The sequence below is a fragment of the Oreochromis aureus genome, linkage group 1 (assembly GCF_013358895.1).
Source record: "Oreochromis aureus strain Israel breed Guangdong linkage group 1, ZZ_aureus, whole genome shotgun sequence".
In the NCBI taxonomy this organism is placed as follows: domain Eukaryota; kingdom Metazoa; phylum Chordata; class Actinopteri; order Cichliformes; family Cichlidae; genus Oreochromis; species Oreochromis aureus.
In genome coordinates this window covers 30,963,062-30,985,463 of record NC_052942.1, presented here as the reverse complement: position 1 = coordinate 30,985,463, position 22,402 = coordinate 30,963,062, and the positions used below count along the sequence as shown (strand labels likewise).

The following is a 22,402-nucleotide window of genomic DNA, read 5'->3' as shown; positions in this document are numbered from 1 at the left end:
ATGAAGGCAGGAAATCCAATAAAGTATAAAATAGATGGAAAATACAGCCACTGGCTGCCGCAAAAGTTTATAGCAGGTTTGTCATGAGAAAAATTCTCTTCTGCTTTAAAACGAAGTCTCACTATAAGAAGTTGCTTAGACGCGGTGTGGTGCACCTTTCATCAAATAAATGATGTTGCTAAATTGAACTGCTATGCCAGATTGTTTCTTTCTTTATTGTCCTCAATATTGTGAGCACACACCACCACCCACAAAGGCCAACATTTTCTCCAGCAGTTCTGAGCAATGAAACACTTCTGACAGTTATTTTGACAATGTGGTGTGAAAGGAGGGTAAGAAGTGGGTGGGTGGGCTGTGTGACAATGTTGTTAGCAGTGCCAGAGCTCCTTTTTCCTTCCTTCCTTGAAGCTTGTTTTCGCTTTTAGTGGTTCGATGCCCCTCAATGAGATGATACCTGAGGCAGCCTCCATTTGTTTGTTTTTGTCTTTCCTCTTTTTCTTTTTTAAGATCATCAAGCTGAAATGATCTGCTGCTTTTCCCTTTGTGTATCAACGATGAGTTACATGTATATTGAGAGTGCAAAATAAAATCCAGTACATTTATCTTTTTGGATCAGAGGTTAGTAAAAAAATCAAATAATTTGCAACCTCTGTATATCTTATTTAAATAAACTGTTCACAATGCCTGCACATATTATTTATTTAGTGGTAATTTTGTTCAGGAATGTGGTAGAATGCATTTTGAAGCCCCACATACAGATGGTGTGTTTTGATAGGCTATGTAGCTTAGTTTAGCTGTGAAACAAAGTTTATTCCTCAAGGATATCCACTCGTGTCCTAGAGTTAGAGATCAATAGTGTATCCTCTGCCTCCACTAGGCTCACTGATTTTTTAAAAAAAGAAAAGGATGTATATTTGTGAAGTGAAAGTAGTTTTTATTGATCTTTATCCCTTTTTTGTGTCCAAGTGCATAAAATCTGATGCAATCAATGTAATTCATTTTAAGTAATTACTCAGATTGCAATTTTTGCAGCAAACAGCATGGCAGGTCAGATGATATGTATGAAAAAAATGTACGATGAATAGTATTAAGCCAAAAAAGATGTATTAAAAACTATTAACCCGTGTCAGTAATAGTAACCACCTCTACATTATCTATCATCCACCCACCATGATTATCTTATCTATTAAGACAGCCTCTATTCAGAAATGAGAAAAGCCATAGTTTATGGCTGGTTTGGTACTCCTTTCCACTTTGTGAGCACAAACTCATACATATGTATAGGCTTAGGCAGGCAGGAAGGCAGGAGTGGGCTGAGAACAGCATGAGGCTGTGTTTTGCACTGTGTATATCTAATTGCCTGACCACCAACAGTTATAGCCAGATTCAAATCCAACACTAAATGTTTCCTGAGCTGTTCCCTGCTTCCCAATCCCAAAGCCAATCTCCCTGGAGCCCCATGGTGGCGGGGCAAAGGCCCATCTACCTGTGGCGCATAGAGGCCGCAGTCAACCTTTAGCAATCTGTCAATCAGGCAGTGACTGTCAGAATGAATTTCGGCCCATCAAGCCCCTGCTACTTCTCCTGCAGAATTTGGCTTCAGAATCCTTTCCCAACTGCCAATGCTATGTCCATGCAATTAGACTGAGGAGAGGTAATGGTGTCGCCCTCCTCCAGGTGTCTGGATGGGCTGCATCTGGTCAAAAGAGGATAGGGATGTTGACAGAATGCAAATTTCTCAGAGGTGTACTTGTACAGGAGTGCCAGAAAGCCTTCATGTGGTTATGTCAAAGCAGCAATTTAAAAAAAAAAAAAAAAATTCTTTTTGCTCCAGGCATCAATTAGTGGAGTTAAAGAGCTTTGTGTGAGATTTACATTCACAGCTATGTTATGTACAAAGGTCATCCTGTCTCCTGCTTGTTTCAAAGCAGAACATTAAGAAAAAGTTTTAAAATTACAATCTTTAACATGTCTCTTACTCTTTTATTCACATATGAGGCCTGATGGTTAGATGCCTTTCCCTGAACTTCACTGACAATAAAGTAGAACTAAATGTAAGAGAGTTTTTTTTAAATGTATTTAACACTTTGTAACTTTGTTATTAAAGAGTTAAGAATTAGGACCAAGTTATCTTTCTTTAATACATTTTAGAGCATCATAGTGACAGCTCAGCAAAGTTGGGCCTTTATCTTAAACAGAATGAGAGGGCACATTGATCAGAACAAATTTGTATGTTAAGTGCTGTATGTACTATATGCACTAATATTTTATAAATACGATATATTAAAAGGAAAAAAGGATCTCCAGTAAAAGTCATTGTGACTTTAAATGCTTTTTTTTAGTGATTAGTGTTTGCATTGTCCTTTGTAATTTAGACGTACAGAAAACACAGATCCCTTTAAAGTGTGTGTGTGCTATCATAAATTTAGCCACTGGCAGCCCATTTAATATTTCCTCCATTTAGGTCATAGCAGATGTCATTGACTAAATGTAGACCACTGCTATTTATGGTTGTTACAAATGACTGTGCAAAGCATTAGTGACGCAAGACAGATGGATCCGATGCTTCTTGGGGGCAAAGGACTTGTGAATTCCAGTATCAGTTAAAATATAAGTAACATCTAAAAACAAACAAACAAGCAAGTGCACAGATGGGTAAAGAGAACCCTAGCAAATATGCTTTGATTAACAGCCTCTCTAGTTGTCAGAAGCTGGAATGACAGGTGTTAAATGGATAGCTGTTTATTTTTATTCTTATTATTTTTTGAGCATCTGCAACTGACTTGCAATCATAGAATTATGGGATGAACTGCTGACCCTCTGGCTCATGCACCCCAAAGAGACACCCCCACCCTTTTTCAGAGCTGCGGCTCTGAAAAAGAACTGTTGTCTGCAGGCCAAGAGATAAGCCTTCGCTGTGTCTGTCTCTCTTTTCTTTTCCCCCCGTCTGTCTGTGGCTCCACCTCTCTCCTCTTCGATTTCACACTGCCGCCTTCTCCACTTCATCTCTTGATTTTTAGTCTGTAAATATTTTCTCTCCACACACAGACCCCTATACAGTCAGTTTTGGACGTCGGATGCCGTGCTGTTCTGTATCCTCATCTTCTTTGTTTTGTGCTGACAGATGCCTCCCCACTCAAAACCACCAATGGGTGACCTGTGTCTTCACCCTCACCTGACTCTGAAAGTCCTGACTTTGGGCAAACCACTCCATCAAGCTGCCCTCTTTGCAAAAATGAACAGCTGATTCTAGAAGTTATCATTTCAGCTATGACCTTAGCAGCCACTCCTGAGGTCATCAGTGCAGCTCAACTCTGCTTCATCATTCCTCACCTCCTCCTTACAATCCATATCAATGGCTCTAAAGCCAAACAAGGACGGCCTCTAAACATTAGGTCAATTAGTCACGTAGTTTGCCTTTTGGGAATTCACAGATGCACACAGAATTGGTAATAAACCTCAAGCTGCAGAATGAGCTTTATGATTTATGTGGTAGTACAAAAAAAATGCATGACAGTCATTCCAGTCATGATTGACCCTTAGTCCTTGATCACATGGATTGTAAGGCTTTTTTTTTTTTTTTTACACTGGTCCACACATTGATCATCATACTGTTTTAATGACTAAACTATAAATCTACCATTTTTATTTTCAAGAAATTCAAAGACAGCAGAATGGATTAAATATAGGATATAACATTTCTTCATCGTCATATGTCACCATAGGAGCAAGTGTGGTTTAGTAACTTAACACTTAACAAAACTCGTCTATATCTTCTTCCAGCCGAAAGGTCATTCTTAGTATCTCTACCAACCATCTGATTTCCATCTGTATTTGTATGTCTCAGTAGAAGCCTCAAAACTGTGACTCATAGTTGAACTGAGGACAGCAGAGAGGGTCTACTTGTCAGGCTCTTCTTCTTTTTTTGCATTCCTTACCACACACAGCATGTAAATATGGATTTTACTGTGTCAAAGTGAATGTGTTGTATGTGTTATGTGTGGCTTTACACCTGAGTTGGTGTTGATGAATATGAATTTGTCGTGCATAATGAATTCTCTAATGAAATGGCCACAGTTAACCATGGATTACTGTAGCAGGGTGGAGGGTTTGATTATATTTTGTGATGTATTTTCAGTCTAAGCTGAAAGAAAAAATTAAAGTACTAATTACACGAGGTCAGTACAGTCCTGCTAATCAGTCAGTCAGTCAAGCTTTAATGATAGGTATCAAGATGAACATCACATCAATAAAATCTTAAAGTGGCTTTCGTGTTTATTTTTTATCTTAAAATCAGCTGTTATTATTAAGGGTTCACTGTTTTTCTATTGGAGCATGCATAAGTGCATGGGTTACATCAGCCCATGCACTTAGCAACAATTTTTTCAGTTTAATATATAATATCTGGGAAAAATATTTTTAAATTACCTGAGTACCCAAGAGCACAAGATGATCTTATTGAATTTATGTTGTCATGTAAAACGTTTAGTTTGGGGATATTCTATGTACTACTAATCAGCATCTTCTCAGTGTTGTTTTAAAATTACTTAAGTCAGTAATCAATTACCATTAGCATGTATTCCTTTCTTTGTAAGTTATTTAATTTAAGATACCTCATTGAGTGATTATATGCCTAATATTCTCCAAATCCTTATTTCAGAGATGTTAAAATGCAGATGGTTTAAGTAATAACTTAGATAGCTGGATGGTCATGCAATTGATAATTACAAATCTAGCTAACGAGGCTGAAAGAGATTCATTTTAGGCATTTAGCATTTTAACCCCTAAATGGCTCTTTTTGTATATAATAGAGTCATTTTACAACAGAAAAGGCTTCCTAGAGATTTGAAAAAATTGTGATCACTGGAGACACAAGTGGCCATAAACAGTTTCTTTATGTGACACTACAACACAGCTATCACTTATTTCACACTGAAATGAAGCGCAGGATCATTTGAATCCTGCTCAGTGCAAGAGACAGAAGATATTTTCTATAAAAATGCATTAATGAGCGTTACTGTATCAAAAAGAGTCTATGAAATAAAAGTTGTTTATTTCTTGTCAATTCAAAACACATAACAGAATAAAAATGGCTTACAACAAATGATTATTGTGGCCAACTTTCTCAAAAAGGGGTTTTGTTGTCCTTTAGTGTATACGGTTTTATTTATATTCAAACATTTGACATAATGCAGACATTGGGTCTCTGGATCATTATTCTTACAAATGTAAGTTTTCTCGATGTCATGTAAAAAGGCTGAGGTTCAGTATTTGTACGATTTTATTAAAACTGTGTTCGGGATATAAACCACGGAAAAATGATATTTCTTTTAATCTTCCTGTTTCTTTAACCTCTTCCCAAGAATTAATACATTTTTTTTCACATAAAAAAATGTATGAAAATATATCATTGGCATAGCACAATTATGAAAATAGAGCAGACACATAATTGTTATTTTTAATCTATTTTTGCATAATCATAATTAGTATTTTTCCAGTGTTTATCTCTCTAATCAGAACCTTGTAACTTATGGTCCTCACAGCCCACACGAACCTGCAGCCCCCTCGCCAGATAAGATCCTTAAAAATAACAGCAGACTAAAGACTCATTATATTTTTACCCTCTTACACCTTGCTGCATTACATAAAAGTCAGTATTCTTCGTCATCTTATCACCATAAACCGCCAACTACACAGGTGACTGCGCAAATGACAAAAAAAATTAATCACCCAAACAGTTTGTTGACAAGTTATGTCCCCTTCTGCTCTTAGCTGTGTGTCTGAATAATTAGCCTGTCCTCTCTGCTGTGCGTGTTTCATTTTTGCCTGCCCTGCATTAGATAGTGTGTTGTCATGCTATTGACAATGACAGTGGTGGCAGCCATCCATGCCGTGCTTCTGTCAGTGTGAGCTGCCAGTGCAAAGCAATGAGAGAAACAGAGTCAGAGGAAGGCTCCAAAAACACAGAGCTGCTTTTGAAGGCATTGAATTTAAAGAGATTTGAAGGTGCTGTTCTTTAGAATGACTGTAGTAAAATGTGTTAACATTACCAGCATTATGAGAAAGGCGAGATGTAATGACCTGCCATTACATCTTGCTTTTCAGAGAACAAAATGTTTCTTCTATCACAGAAGAGCTGAATTCATTCTGGAAGTATATCTCATTCTCATGGCCAACTTATTCACCTGCAGCCTCAGCACCTGCTCCACCAACACTTACTGGCACAAGCCTCAATCTATGTTGGATAGATGGCTTCCCTTTGGATACCATCCGCAACAAAACCTAATACCAGCTACCCAGTATGCAAGCCAACAACTAGCCACCTCGCCAAAACCGCTAAAGATGTAGTACACAAAGAAGTACAAAGAGAAAAAAAACACATTAATGTAGGAACGTAGAGTCATACACACAGAATCTCTTAAGTACTTGTTAATTCATTTGGCTCTCAGCATGCAAAAAGGCTCCCTGAGTGGACAGGTGCTACGCCTTGATGAAGATCTGTGTGTCATTCTGTTTTGCTTCGCTTGTTTTCTATATGAATGCTTAGATTTTGTGATTCATAGATTTAGTAAAGATGTCTATGAGGCAACTTTGCAGGATTCACTGTTTTTTGATGATTAATATAGTTGGCTCTGTAGTACTTGAAGCACAGTGTAGCTGGAGGGTAATGATATCATCCCAAAAACTGCACATCACTTAAGGTCAGTAGACATCTGCATTCTTTCTCATTGTGAAATACAAAATTTGACTTGCATACTAAGTGAAAACAAAAAATTGAGATTTATTTGATAAGAAGGTTCTGCATAGGTCCACAATGCAGATTAGCATAGCATCAGACATTGTAGGCCACCTGCTTAAATATTCAGACAGATCAACTCTTTACAATGTGAAGTAATTAATGACATTTAAATGTTAAATGGATCCTGGGCTAGTTGGCATTAATTAGGGGATTCAAAATAATCCCAGTAAGAGAATTTAATGTTATGGTATTTGTAGAGTTCCGATGCACACATTGCAAGGTGTGTTACCTTTGTATTTCCTATTATTCCCAAGAGTCTGTGATCTTGCAATCACAGAACCGAATGCAAATTCAGCTAATCCTATTTTCCACCACACACAGTTGTGTCAGTTTTATGCTGCATTTCCAAAACAGTAGAAACAAAATTTAAAAAAAATCTACTTGAAGTAAATGTTACAAGTCTTAAATTAAATTTCAACCTTACCAGACAAACTTAACTGGCCACTAAAATCCTGATCTAAAGAAAAACCTACTCCCAGACTGTGAAAAGCCCCTAACAAGCTCTTCTACTTCAAATTTAAACAAAGCATTTCCAAAGTGAGACAAACATCGACTAAAACCAACCATTTTAGGTAGGAACTTCATGAAAGAACCAAACAGGATGACACTAGGCATAAGCTTATCCCTCAAGAACATTTGCATTTCTAGTTAGCCGTTGGGGGAAATAAAGTAGCCGAGGTGTTTAAACATTAAAAAGGATAAGGGTGTTTCTCTGAGAACATTTTTCAAGATGTAATTTAATTTCCCTGCTGAGCAGACACTGAATTAAGAATTTAAACTAGTTTTTTTATAGTATTTGTAATCTGTTTGACTGTATATAGTACACCACATCTGCTCTGATTTGTACCAGTAAAAGAAACAGATCTTTGTTTATGTTCAAAAGAACATAAGGCCTATATTGCACAGTAACGTAGCATTTTTAAATTGTATAGTTTAGTGAGGAATTGTTTCTATTCTAAATACTCAGTTGCTAGAAATGGATCTGATAGTTTTGTTGAGGAAAAGCACATGGTGTCTCCAGTGACTTTTTACTTCCATAGTGTTCTCATGTTGCCTTGGCAAAATGCTTTTCAAAAGCCAAATTGAGACTTCGATAGGAGACATGCCTCTTTTATACACTCTGTTATCATCGTACTGAAGCGGTAATTTTTCTGCTGTCATTTATCCCCAGAAAATTCTCTACAGGTTCTGTACCTATATTCATCACATATCCAAAATTATTTTGTGTAATAGTAATGAAATTAAAAATATGCAATCTAAAAAACAAAAAAATAGTGGAAAAAATACACTTGAGTACATATTTTCAGAAACTTATGTTAGAATGGTAATAATGGTAATAAAACAGCCAGATTCAATATTAATGTATAAATCAATAACTTTCTTACAGAATAATTGACCATTTGTGTTTTGTGATACTAAAAACTGTACACGTTATCACATAAAGATGTTTATGGGATAATTGAGAATAAAACCTGGCTTTACCTTACCAGAGAACTTTCATCCTTCTTAAACTCACAAAGTGTAAATTCATCAACTATATAAAAGTGCGAAAGAAGTAAAGACAACACTGACTTGTCCCTGAATATGATAAATGTTCCTTTATATAATTATTTTTTGTGCAAGACCTTATTTGTTTAATTGTGACAAATTACTGCCAAATTTTATAATCCTTTTTATTATGATTCATTTGAGTGATACAGTTAAGTGGGCTGTTGCTCGAGCACTTTACAATTACAAACTTTGCTCAGTAAACTTTCCACTTTACAAAATGCTGCTTTTGGACTAATTAGTAAGTCAAGTAGGGATCTTCTTCTTGACTTACCTTGTTGCCACAGCAGCCATCTAACCCTAGCACCCTCCTCTATCATACCAATCCTCTGCACGTCCCTCTCTCACTAAATCCATGAATCTTTTCTGTGGTCTTCCTCTTTTCCTTCTCCCTGGCATCTCTCCCTCTTCTGTACATGACCAAACCATCTCAGTCTTGTCTCCAGAACTGGGTTTCCAAATTGCTCAACCCGAGCTGTCCCTCTGATATTTGTACACTTGATAAAATCAGGTTAGATAGCTTTACAAACTAATAGCTGATACTGATTAAAAATAAAACACCCAATTGCATTGTCACAGCTGCATCCTGGCTCTATATTGTAAACAACACATTTTTAATTATACTAAGACAGTGTGCAACATTACACATGCCAAGCCAGAATTAGAAGTGAGTCATACTGTTGTAACTTGTCACACAGTTTCTGGCAGGATTTTCTAACATGCATAACAAAATACCAGATGCACAATAATTTTCCTATGGTGGAAATATCAGAAATGCTGAATATCAATAGCACTAAAACACCTGTTGTGTGTTATCTGAAAGAACCTGTTTGGCGTTATGTGTCAGGACGGACGTGTAAAAACTTGAGCCCTTAAAAGGCTTTAGAAGTGGTCCAGTTGCTTAGTAGTGTGCCATCTAACTTGAGCTATTTCTGCTGGTGAAAACTGAACAATCTCATTCGAAACTGGGTTGATTTATGATGCATCACAGACTATGGCTAAAAATAAAAGGAATGACAAAAAAAGCCTCCTGATGATCCCTCAGTATAACACAGTTCCAAAGATTGTAGCTGGATTAAGCTGCACCGCTGGTGAGTGGGTTGGCCCATGCTGCCCTGAGCGTTTTTACAGGCAATGGAAATAAAGAAAAATATAGCGCCTCTTCAAAATCTGATCATAATAGTAATCGGTTTATTTTGCATTATATGTATCTCAACAGTTATAAAATCACGTATCCACACCTTAGTAAAACACAATCTGATGGCCTAATGGAGAGAAAGCTGTCCCTCTGCGTACAGTATGCTTTGACACAATGAAATGATGTAGCTATTCTTGGAGGCTGCTTGTGCACTTCGATGGATGCCATTTTTCACACCATTAACTACAGTCTACTGGTTTTATTCACAGCACAGAGATAGGCCAAAACAATCCTAAACACGCCCACGAACGAGCACAATTGCAACAATTGATCTAAGCTGTTCCACCCAGTCTGTCGCAATTCTGTGCAGCAGGAGAAACCATTATCTCCATCCGCCCGTCATCTCTCCCTTTCTCTCTCTTTTTTCCCCTCAGTATTTCTTTGCTTTGCCTGTAACACCCTTTTTTCATCCTGTTTGACTCTATCCTTGCCTTGGGACAAGCAAAAGGGTTTGTGGCTGAATCACAAAGTACAAACATGCATGGTAAAAATTTTCACTGCTTTATCTGTAACTAGCCCACAGTAGGTGTGTTGGCTGATAAAAATCAATGAACACAACAAGCACAATTTTTGGAGTGTTTATCTCAGCAGAGGTCTAACCTAAAGCCCTCATTACAGTCTGTGCTGAGTGCAGGGTTCACGGAGGGAGGCAGAGCTCAAAGGGCCACCTAATCCAGTGGGTCTTACAGGCACGATGGGCTAGTCAATATGCTGGGCCTGCATCCGAAAGAATGCTGGAGCTCCACAGCAGAGCTAGGTAAAAGAGTCTCTGGGGAATGCTTTGCGTGGTGCAGTTTTTATTCTTTCCACAGCTCTCAAGGTTAGATGCTGTTTAAGTCTTAACACATTGTTTACCACTAGTCCTTTCCTTCTTTGATCCCCTTGCAGTCCTCAAAACTGCTTACTTTTAAATAGTGTGATCATGGAATAAAAATAAAAATAAAAGGTAATGTCCTTTTATTAAAGCAGTGATCTTTTTGTCACTTGTTAATAACTGTGGACATATCAGAATTCATTTAAAATCAGCCAATCAACAGATGATCTGGTTTTTCACTTTGAATCCCAAAGAGCAATTTCTTCAGTCCTGAGAATAATTGAACCCCTGCTTCCTTCCAGGAATGGACAAACTCATGGGGAGCTCAGCTCAAGGCAGCAACACAGATGTGGAGATGGCAGGGTGTTCTGAATTCAGCCCGAAAAAAAAAAGGTACCTGCTTTTTCTTGTTTTCCTGAGCAAGGAGAACTCTGCTGGAGGCACGTCACCAAGTTTAATTTAGGAATTTAATTTGCACGCACAAAAGAGGTCAGTCAAGGAAGAACAAATTGACAGACACAGCAGGCGGGTACTTGTCATTTCTTCCAAATGGCTTTTAATAAGATGAAACACTTTGGCCCAGGTATGTCAGGTTGAAGGGCACTTTTCTCTCTGTGTGTTTTTAAGCTTTTACTGTTGGCCACTGAGTATCGTTGACCTGCAAGGAGCAGCTGGTCGGCATGTTCGCATGTCAGAGACTTGGCCCGACCTTGCCTCAATCTAAAGTAAATGGATTCTGTAGTGGAGAACAGGCTGGGCCATCCTCAGTGGAGATCACTGGGCTGTGGTTAACTGGGCAGTAAAACCCACAATGCAGTAAGCCAAGTCGAAATGGTTGTTTTGTGGAAAATGATACATCTGAACACAGCTTTGTGACTTATTACATTGTAATTTCTTATTGTAGGCGTCCGTTTGGACAAACAAAATGAATCCCATTCACATGCCAAGTTGATTAGTTATCATGAGTATTAATAGAAATAGACAGTTTTTTTTGGTTTTTGCTCTGTAGTAAGTCCAGCGTGATGGCATGTATGTCTTAGAAAAACATTTTAGTTATTATCCTGAATTTTCCCAAGATTTCATTTATCATTACGGCTATATTTTTAAATTTGCTGTAAAGATATTTCATTAGACACATGTCAATTGGGGTCAGATCTAAAATTTGGAAATAAATGGAACTTTATTACATCACTCTGTAGTGGCCCATTTTCCACATGGGGATTTCCTAATACCATTGCTATGCCCTTAAATTGTGCAAATATTCTCTTGTAATAGGCTCAACAATGTTATGGTATGAGAGTGTGTTTACCACTGTCCTCTATATTGTTCTACTCACTGAGTTAAAGTGCTAGTGATTACAAGAGCCACTCTCATGGTTAAATGTTGAAGTGTTCTTGCTAAGCAGTTTTCTGCTCCCTGCTCTGCTCAGCAGCAGCAGTAGCAGCAGCAGCAGGGGAGGGAACAGAGTGAGGAGAGGATATGGCTTCTTCTTCTAAAAAAAAAAGAAAAAAAAAGGCCCTTTGATTTTGGTTTGAGTCTCCCTTAGGCTGCCTCTGGGTTTGGAACAGATTTCATTCAGCGCTGAGCATGGTAGCTTCAGCAGAGGGGCACTGTGCCCCCACCCCCACTTCGACATGGATGTGTCATAACTGGTTTCAGACTTGATCAGGAGACACAACTGGCTTGTTGGCTTGGCAGATGGCTCTGAGGCTGAGGCCAGGTGCTTGGTTACCTCACTATCCACACCAGGCTTTAATAACATGGCATTTACGTATGCCTCGCACATGAAAACAATATAGTAGCCTTCCCGATCAGATAATTTACATGGCAGTTTTCTTTGACAGACTCCATTTTAGCACAGATGTCTTGATTTGACAGCCAGGCCAGAGGGATCATGCAGATGGTATTGGGTGATGAATAGAAATTAAATAGACCACCCATTTGTGCCGCATGCATCTGCCATTTAGAGGCGAACTTAGCTTGTTGAGCACAAGTTCTCTTGTTAAAACACCAGCAAAAATTAAAAGCAAAAGATGCTGGTGCTAATCACAAGAAAAAAAGGTGATGACTGCTTTTTGTTGTTGTTTTTGTTTGTTTTTGGTCACTTGGTGCCTTTAATGACACACTGAAATCTCTATTATATAATTCTGAAACGGCTTAGTGACCAGTCCCATTAATGGAACTGTTACTCAATACATCATCGCTGGGGGAAAAAAAAGCTGACATTTGGAGTACACAGATTTCACCTGACGCTTGCCTTTTGTTGCTGCCTCTATCCTCCTCCTTCAGGGTAGTAAGTCGCTCTTAAGCATTACATGAGCATATGCATACAACTACCAAAAGGCTGACTGATCGAGGCCAGTTCTCTGATGTCTTATGCTTCTGATAATTGCCTTTTTTTTTCTAGCTTATATTATCTCCTCTCTTCCTGATTAGCTTCCTGTGTTTAAATATCTTGAGAGGAGCACAGGCATGAAGTATTTTCTGCTCTTGCTATCATATAGCATAAAACCCATGTTCACATAATAACAGCCCATCATTTGTATTTGCTTCAATATAATTTGCCAAAACCTTTTACGTTAGTTGATGCCACTGGTGCTTTTTTATTAGTCCTTTATCTATCCAGGTAAAAAAATCTCATTTCCAAGAGTGACTCATGGCAACAAAAGTCAAAATACATGTACCACATAAGTGCATAACATTTAAAACAAATATAATACACTTTTCCTGTGCCTCATTTTTATTTCTGTAGCACTTCATTAAATTCTTTTAATTTTAATCTCCAATTTCCCAATTTTTCCAATAACCATCACGGGTTCACTCTAACATTTGCATTTCTATATTTGCCTTTTTTTTCTTTTTAAATTTTTATTTGAGCAAAAGTAAGAACTCAATAACTTTCAGAGGTTACTTTGCATTCTGTTTGCTGCCATTTTTGCAAAAAGTCCAAGGTTGACATGATATCTAAATGAATTATTTCCTCTAGTCTCGCCACTCCTGCCAGTATTATTACTACAAATGGAGTAGTTTATCAGTATATTACCTTCCAATGTCCTTCCTTTAGGTCCTTTTCATTTTACCTGTCATGGAGCCTTAATGGGATTCACAAGTAAGACAGGCTGCAGTTGACAGTAATAGGCTTTTGAAGGGAGCAATCTTGAAAAACTACCCGTGCTCCATGTTACATTTTTCTTCAACATGTGAGGAAGATTTGCTGCCTGAGACATTGCTGCAGCATGGAAAGGAAAACCTTGATATTTTACAGTCTTCCAATTTCAAGATTCGTACCATAATCACATTTTTATGTACACTAGGATTATTCAGAATTTATATTGGATAAGTTCACGATTATATTAGAAGGTGCATATGGGTAGTTTTAGTAGTATTATCATAATCGGTTATATTTATGTGAGTATAAAACCATATGGCATGGTTTCCTAAAATGTTTAACACAAAATATGAGGAACTATATATATTGTTCTGTGTGCAGCTGGCATTCAGATCAAGCTTTATCAAACCAGTCAGGTACTGTGGTGCTTTTTCACCGGCTGCCATGTTATTTAATTTGTATGAATTAAAGGTGATTGTAGTGTTAATGTTTGAGCCAAATGACTAGCGTGGAGAAGATATCCGTGTATTGTGTGAAGATTTTGCAGAAGCACGCCTTTATATGAAAATTTGCTTGAGATTGCTTTTTAATTTAGCAATCATTGAGTCTTTCCTGAAAGTTTCCTGAAGCAGCTCCATCTTTGTGAAATTTTTTTCCAGAAATATTTTGTTTTCATAACAAATAAAAAAAAAAAGTAAATCTGAATGGCATGCACTCACTATACTGTACAATTGCATAATACAGATTTGCATTAAACTTGGTGAGTTCATTTAGGCTGTATGGGTGCTCAAACTCTAGCAACAATTGTGAACCTATATTTGGTGTCATTTAAGATGTTGAGCACATCCTCTGTTGAAAGAATGCTTATTGATGGGAATGGTGAGGTCTGAAAGTCAAAACCAGTAAGACCCAAAAGTGACCCCATGTTAAGTCTTTTTCTCTCTTTATGAGAAATGGTAGTCACTCGTGGGAAGACTGAGTGAAGGTGAAGAAAAGCACTGAGTCATTTTTAAACTGTGCCTTATTTTCCTAGCTTATAACAGCACATTGACTGGGTTTAGTGTTTAAACAGCAATTTAATGGATGTTTATTCGTGCCAATTATCTAGTGTTATATTGAGTTGAGAATCTAGATAGTGATGACGTCTCTTGATGGAAGGCTACAATTCTGCAGTGATACATATTTAAAAAAAATCTATATTGTTCACAAAGAGATTCCCCTTTTATATGAGTATTGAAAGTGTTATCCTTTTTACTTTAATCGACTAAAAACGCAGAGGATACATTATTTAACTGTGGGTACATAATGCTCTAAAATCCAGACAGTATAATTAGAAAACCTCCCAAAAGTAAGTGTTTTAATTCATGTGACATTTAACGTCATTGACTAAATGATCTAAATGAACACTGCAGGCAATATGGAGGAAAAGAAAATTAAATGTAAGTAGATTTTTTTTTTTGGCAACATGACTAATAATGTGTTAAAATTAGATGTTTTAATCGCGTCTTGGTTTCAGCTTTTGACCAGCTGGCACAGTGACATGGTACATATGTGATCTTGAGCTTTGAAAGCGGTACCGTGAAGTAAGTTTAGTAACACACTCGTAGGTTCCCAATATCTGGGCAGCTTTTTCCTTTAGAATGTCAGCTTTAACTCCTCAGAGCTCTATCTTCAGTTCCCCAAAGACCTTGTGGGTGATAATCAGTCATTACCGCTCCTCCACTGAGTTATTTATTTCACTACATTCACACTGCAATTCATCATTTATTTATATGACAGTTGTTGTCTATTATAGTGTTCCTTTCATGTGGCCAAGAATGAGAGATTTTATGGAACATTAGGCTTCCATGCATCTGATAGCACTACACTGATTCTATTTCTCCATTTCCCTTTGATACAGACTCCCACCCCAAAGGTCAGTTAATTGTAGGATATTTATACCAGTATCACAGTTGCTACTTCAGTTAATATGATTCCTTAACCATTTTAATATGTGGGAATGTGCTCTTCCAATAAAAAATGACATTTGAGCCACTTTGCAGAGCCTTCTCTAATGGGGTCTGGGATAAGAATGGTAATATGCACTGGAGCTGGCAGAGGCACAGCCTGTGTTTTTGTTTATAAATAGCTCCAGCCAGCATTATTCCACTTGCAGTTGTCCCATAACCATCAATCACTTCTGCTCATGGGCCGACTTCTCTTGTTCACCAGAGAGAAGGTGCACTGCAAGCGGTGCCCTTGCACCTCCAACTGTGCAAGTACATAAAGTAGAGCGTAGTGAGTAGGACAGAGCTGGGAGTCAGGGAGAATGTGGGGGGAAAGGTTCCTGTGGGGTGATGAACTAAGTTATGATAGCCACCCACACCCCTCCTTCTTCGGGTGATTATATGCACCAACATCCACCATTTTGCCTTTTTAACACATTTAGACACACGTGTCGATCCCAGAAGCAGGTGGGAGGCTAATCATGTCATGAGCTTGGAGGATATGGAATGGGTCGGACAAAACTGTTTACTCAGGTTTCATTTGTCTCTGTCTATATCTGCCTTCATCTCTTCTTGCAGAAGAGCTTTGCAAGAAGAGCTCACATCTTTGAGGACACTGCAGGGGGAAGATCCTAAAGAGATTTTGTACTTTCCCACATAAACAGATGTACTACTGATTATCAAACATCACGCAGATTTTTTTTAAGTCTACATGGTTGTACGTGCATATAACAACACACATAGTGTCTCTTTGAAGATCCTTGTTCAGACCTTGTGGTGTATACACACACACACACACACACACACACACACACACACACACACACACTAAAATGCACATATTACAGTGTTACCATGGCAGTTTCAAAAATACAGTAAGAATCCAGCTGATTCTTAACAAAATGGTTATGTAACTATTGCGGCGCTAAGTCATGTATCTTATCTAAGCCTGTGTCTGTATTTCCTTTCAGCCTGGCTTTGCTGCTTTTCAGCGGCTCTTCACATCTACTGTACCTCCCACAAGACACCAGTGAACACATGAAGGACATTTGTAATTGCCCATAAGCAACTGTGTTCTTGTGGGCTTATTGTAAGAGCAGAAAAGCCTTGGTGTGGTTGTAATAAACAACATTCTTTTGTTACAAACACACAGAAAAGTTAGATCTCATCACTGTCAAATCTTAATCAATATCTCTATGCTAGAAAAAGAATTTTACACTTAATTTAATGCAGCTTACAAGAGAAGCACGCCCACCTTGCACCCATTGTCATCTCCCTGCCTGCTTTTCTTCCTTACTATAGTCCTCTGTAAATGAAAAAGCCTGATATTTGTAAACTTATTTTGATGCTCACCTCCCGGAGTTCCTTGGCCACATCCTTGAGCTCTTTGAGAATTCCTTCCAGCTGATCAATCACCATCTTCATGTGGCTGCGGATGCGTTCTCTCGGGCTGGGGGTCTCAGAGGTGTCCCGGGCCGGAGCTCTGCTGAGGGACATCCTTTACAGGGTGACGTGGAGCCAGTGGCCAACAGGCTGAGGGCGTGGGGGAGCCGAGTCGGGGTCCATGTCTTTGGCTACAAGGAGCCTCAGTGCTACTGATCCGAACAGGGGCCCCGGCCACGCAGGGAGACCTCAACATCTTAAAAGCACCTCGGCAGCCAAAACACCTTGCCTCGCCAGCACTCTCGGCACAGGGTCACACTCTGGCATCCATGCCTTCTTGAAGACACTTCCAAAAATGAAGAGAAAAGGAGCATGGGAAAAGTCAAATGCTGTAAATCCATCGAAAAAGAAGAGGGAAAATTCATGGGCTAAAGCTGGTATGAAACTCTTACATAATCATGTTGAGCCAACTCATCTCATGTGTCAGTGTATATATTTGAAATTGTTCTCAAGGAGATGCTATTTAAAATGCCTGTCTATACAGGGAAAAGGCTTTTTCTTTCTTCCATTTGTCCTGAACACTCTTTTTTACGTGTAAAACACAGTGGCATAATGGCAGGCTAACATACAAAAGTGAAAACAGGGAAAGGGTTCACGATAACCTTTTTGAAATAGAAAAATAAAACTCCCAGCAGTGGCTCGATTCTCAAAATGATCGTGTTCGATTTTATTGGTAGCGGGCCAAGATTTGCCTTCTAAAAATAGTCCATTACTGAGGGCTACTGTTTAAAAGACAGAAAGGACAGCTCCTGTTTAAAAAAGGGAATATTCCTCTGTCAAGTGCAGTGTAACCTCCTCCGAGGAAAAAAGACTCTCAGTAGAAACTCACATCAAAATAAACTCTGCTTCTCATCCATTTTCTTTGCAGTTGATGACCTAATCATGTTGTCCTTCATTTCTTGTCCATGACAGGGAGAAATGTAAGAGTGGGTCTTTTCACACAGTGTCAAATCTCCCCCAAAATGCAGGGCTCATTCCAGGTGGCGTGGGATCAAAATGAATTGATTTCTAAGCCAGTGCAGTGTGACTTTCGATGCGAATTTGTGGAGGCATAACAAAAAACTCATTGTGCCAATGAGACACAGTAACAAGCTGACTTGAAGGCAAATGAGCACCTTCCTCTGGAATTTCGGAGATAGCTTGTCTTATGTAAAAATGTTTTTGAAGTCCTCTTGCAAAAGACTGACCCACAGCAGTCCACAGGGGTGTGCCCAAAAACCAAAGGAGCAGAAAGAGAAAAGGATTCTCTCGTCTCCTTTAGTTGTTGCTAAGGGAACCCGGTCTGCCTGCTTGTGCTGTGATTGGATAATTATTTTACTTCTTATCCGTGTAATGTATGTTTTCTCTGTGGACTCTTTTCAGAGAGGCAGAGAGCTCCGTGCCATCCAGCAGGACAAGATAAATCCCATGAAAGCTTCCCAAAGGAGCCCCAGAGAACAAGCAGGGGGGAGAGCTTCTCGCCAAATCCAGGGCGATGCCACTGCCACAGGGTATGCTGGCCAATCACACATGGCACCTGGTCATACAGGAAGGAAAGCAATCACTTATTCGTTCATGTCTCATCTTCCTTTCTTTTTTAAAGCTTGCTCTAAATCATAGCAGCATGAAAAGCAGCATCAGTCGGGTGAATAAGACTCAGATATGGTCAGGGATTAACTGCGTTGATTATTTCTTGCTTCTGTTAAAATGCATCTCGTACTTCAGCAGCACTTGCCTCACCTCCACACGCTCACACACGCTCACACACATCCGCTGGGACGCACACCTACTCACCTTTTCTGTGCATCACTTTGCTGTTGCTATGCCCAGAGCTTACTGTCCAGGCACAGCAGAATCACTGAAGCTACACACAACCTGCTGGTTCTTTAGAAGTCCCTCTATCGCACACACCAACATCTTCTCTCCTTCTTGCCGTTCTCACTCCCTCTTTTTCCTCTCTGTCTTACACACGCAGACACACTCCCTCTCTCCCTTACCCACACACACAGAGTTCTCCCCCCCTCCTCCCGTACTTACTGTCTTGACAGAGGGAGAAGCTTCTATTAGCAGGGTTATTTCACTCTGAGGCTGTGGCTCATCAGAGGATGAGTAGAAGTGGAGGATGAAGCTGTGGAGGAGGAGGAGGCAGGAGGCATGAGATGGGAACGATGAATGGCCCTGATAGCACTCTGAGAAGGGAGAGCGGACGCTGAAGATGACTAAGAGCCAGAGTGGCAAGAAGAGCCCCTGCTTCGGATTGTGATGCTGCTGCGGCCGCTACCATCACTCAGATAGCTATGCTGCCGTAACACACCACCCGTCATCCCCTTCAGCATTCGCCTACATCGGGAGGCAGCAGACAGATCAACTGAGCTGCTACTGTGAAAAAGGAGCTGTGTGATTCTTATGACAGCCTCTCCCTCTTTGTCTATCGGCCTGGTTTGTCTCTCTCTGCCTCTCTCTCACACTTCCCTCTCTTTCTGTCACTCTTTCTCCGTCCCTGTCCCTCTGCCCCTACGCCCTCACTGTGTCCTCGCTCACTGCTGGATGAAGGGAAGCTGATGCCAGAGTTTATCGTTGGGCTCAGGCTCCTGCCAGCACCACTCGGCTCTTCTGCTTGGCTCTGTGGAGGAGGGGCTTGGTGCTTTAAAGGCACAGTGTATCACACAGTCCCTCCTCTGCCTCCCTCCTGTCCTGTCTTCTCCTCTCTACTGGTGTCGACACTCCCTCACTATCTCCTCTCACACTGCCTATCTAGCCTTTGTCACAGTTCTGTCGAGGGTGTTATCTCTCTTAAATCAAGATGAAGTCTTCCTCTGCTGCCAGACGAGCAGTCTCCAGGGACAGGGTGTCCAAAGAACCCTGGCTGTTGCATCATTAATATACAAAGCAGGTTGGTGTTTGATGACCTCATCTCGCTGAGAGACAAAAATAGGAAGGGAGGACCATGCTGACTTTTTTTTCCTCCCTTGTCCTCTTTATCAAAATTTATATTTCTACACAATGCATAGCCATACGTAACACAACCATAATCAACGTAATATGAAACTAATATTTTAAAAGCCAATTGAAAATGTCAGCTTCTTGAAAATGCAGTTTTTGGCAGATAGCTGTGGCGAACAGACAGAGGCTCTGTGCAGATGCTGATATATAACTCTGTGGTCACAAAGGTCTGGTAATTGTTTTTAGAGTTCAGACATAAGGTCTGAACGTAAATACAACCAGAACAACTATATTTAAAAAATAATTAAAATCACCAGCTGTGACTGTGTGACATTGATTAAAAAAGCGATAATAGCTGCAGTGTCTACGGAGCATGTCTAAGCCACATTGAGGGCAGCATCATTTGATATCCATTTTTTAAATTTTGCTTTTATAGCTACATAATGTAACTGCTAACATATAACGTTAGTTTAGTCATCATAATCATAGTGTCGATACTGTTTTCACACACCTGCCCTACAGTAAACGATACACCCACAAGCAACTCAACTCTATCACTTCCACCTACAGTAGTATGCCCCAAAAAGTTGATTCTGTTCATCTGGATGTAGCGTTTTCAGTGGGAGAAGCGTTTTGTCGCTCATCCAAGTGACTTCTTCAGTCTATACTGGTATATATAGGCTGGTATATTCAGTATACTCGTATGGCTTCACATTCCTTGGTATAACTGTAATGGGAAATGCTGAGTTGATTCAGGGTACTTGGGTCTTTCATGCAGATGAATTTGTTTTGAAGTCCTCTGTGGTTTCTAGTACCAGCATCACAGACATTATGCTGATGCTGTACTTCTAATTACAGTAGTAATTACCTTTTGCTGTTTTCTTTGATCAATAAGTGATCTAGTTTGGCTTAAAAATAATGTCATAAAGAAATGCTTCAAAGTCGGCATTGTACTTTCCTAAGTACACAGTCACGCTGTGTCATCCTAGGACTCCATCAAATTTTTAATATGTCATCACGTTCAAAAGTACATTGTGGTTCCATGTGGCGATAAGGGAGTGGATCCTGTTCCCTTTTTTTTTCATTCACACATGACTGGTGCAGTGTTGCACAGACAAGATGCTTCTCACAAACTGCTCCCTGCAAGGAACAGGTGTCCTTGAGCATGTTTCCTTTGTAGCTTCACTGCTTCGTTTCTCTGCACATATGGGAGGCTTCCTTCTTAGAACACAGCAACAGTTTGCAGCACTTTTTCCTCCCAGTCATTTTCTTTCTTTGTGACATTGCAAAAAATCCTTTTTTGCTTGGGTATGCATGGTGTATTTAATAGAGCTTTGCCTAAAAGAGAGAATGTAAACTAAATGACCTCTCAGTAGAAAGGCACAGGTGCACAACGCAGATAGCTCCATGACAATGATGCCTTGGCTGAAATGGAGTTGGATTATTTCCCCCTCTAAAATATATATTTTTAATGCTAAGATCATCACAAGTTGTGAGTTTTACTAGAAATCTGGAGTGAGTCCAGCAAAATATTGGTTCCACTTAATATTTCTGCCTTGGATTTATTGTGCCATGCTGTTTATAGAGACGTTTTATAGAACGTAATTTTTTTCTAGTTGGGCACAGGCTGACAAACACAAAGATGCATATACACAGAGATACACACCAATACGTGCAGGCAAAGACCCACAAACGCACACACCAAATACATATATAAACAGCAGAGTGGGTGTTACCTGTGAGAAACTATAGTAATAGTTTCCAACCATAAGAATGAAGCCAGGAGAAATTTTATTTGCATTGCATTGTGTATTTCCAAACAAGTTTATCTCCCAGTGAAGTCAAAAAATTTCTCATTTAAAAGACTCAAGAGGCTTTTTTGAGGCTGTGGAAGGGATTTAGTATTTTCATTACAGTTTGGCTGGGTAGGATGACTAGGTGGGATGAATGCTATAGTATCTTGGAGTAAAATATATAACCAGAGGAAACAGAGAGGTTGGCTATATTCTAAAATAATTAATTCAACCTACCAATGCCACTAAAATTATATGTTGTCTTTCCTTTCTTTGATTTCCACAAAAAACAAATGCATTGTTTCTTTTTGTTGGCCAGGTTCAGTCTTGGCAGTCTTGTCATCACCTTGAGGTTGCCAGGAAATTGGCAGAGACTTCAAGAACTTACTGTCATTTGGATAGAGGTAGGCTAGCTGTTTCCTCAGTTTTCCATATTTGTTTGAAACTTTGTCCTGGCTTGTAATTGGTTTATATTTACAGTTTTACACAATAATACTGCACCTAACTCCAAAACGTTAAAGTACATACAGGCTACCCGATCTTGGATAAAACACTGGCACTCTCTGGAAAAAAATACTTCACTAAAAAACAAAAAAAGATTTGCATTTCAGCAGTACTCTAATTGCATAATGAAAAACATCTGCAGAGAAAACTGCCCAAAAAGGTAGCAGATATGCAAACAGTTGTGGCCAAAAAAACTATCAAGCCATCAAAAACTTGGATGGCAAAGTGTTTTGACTAGAAAATATATTTACATATTAAGTTATGAAAGATACATCTACTGAAAAAAT

General features: G+C 39.2%; 1 protein-coding gene and 1 long non-coding RNA gene across 2 annotated transcripts in view; one reads left to right on the top strand and one right to left on the bottom strand.

The window, feature by feature from the left end:
* The window catches only part of insyn1 (inhibitory synaptic factor 1), a 42,172-nt gene extending 23,909 nt beyond the window's left edge, over nt 1–18,263 (bottom strand). Inside the window, exons 1-2 of the mRNA XM_039612405.1 lie at nt 17,289–18,263; nt 16,807–17,182 (exon numbers count right to left, since the gene is read on the bottom strand). Of these exons, the coding sequence (XP_039468339.1) occupies nt 16,807–16,950 (144 nt within the window). The 5' untranslated portion in view covers nt 16,951–17,182; nt 17,289–18,263. The remainder of the gene's footprint in view (nt 1–16,806; nt 17,183–17,288) is intronic.
* On the top strand, nt 10,691–22,017 carry LOC120440257. Its single transcript, XR_005613112.1, has 3 exons — nt 10,691–10,752; nt 18,259–18,386; nt 21,931–22,017. It is a non-coding gene; the product is annotated as an uncharacterized LOC120440257 (long non-coding RNA).
* The last annotated feature ends 385 nt before the right edge of the window (nt 22,018–22,402 follow it).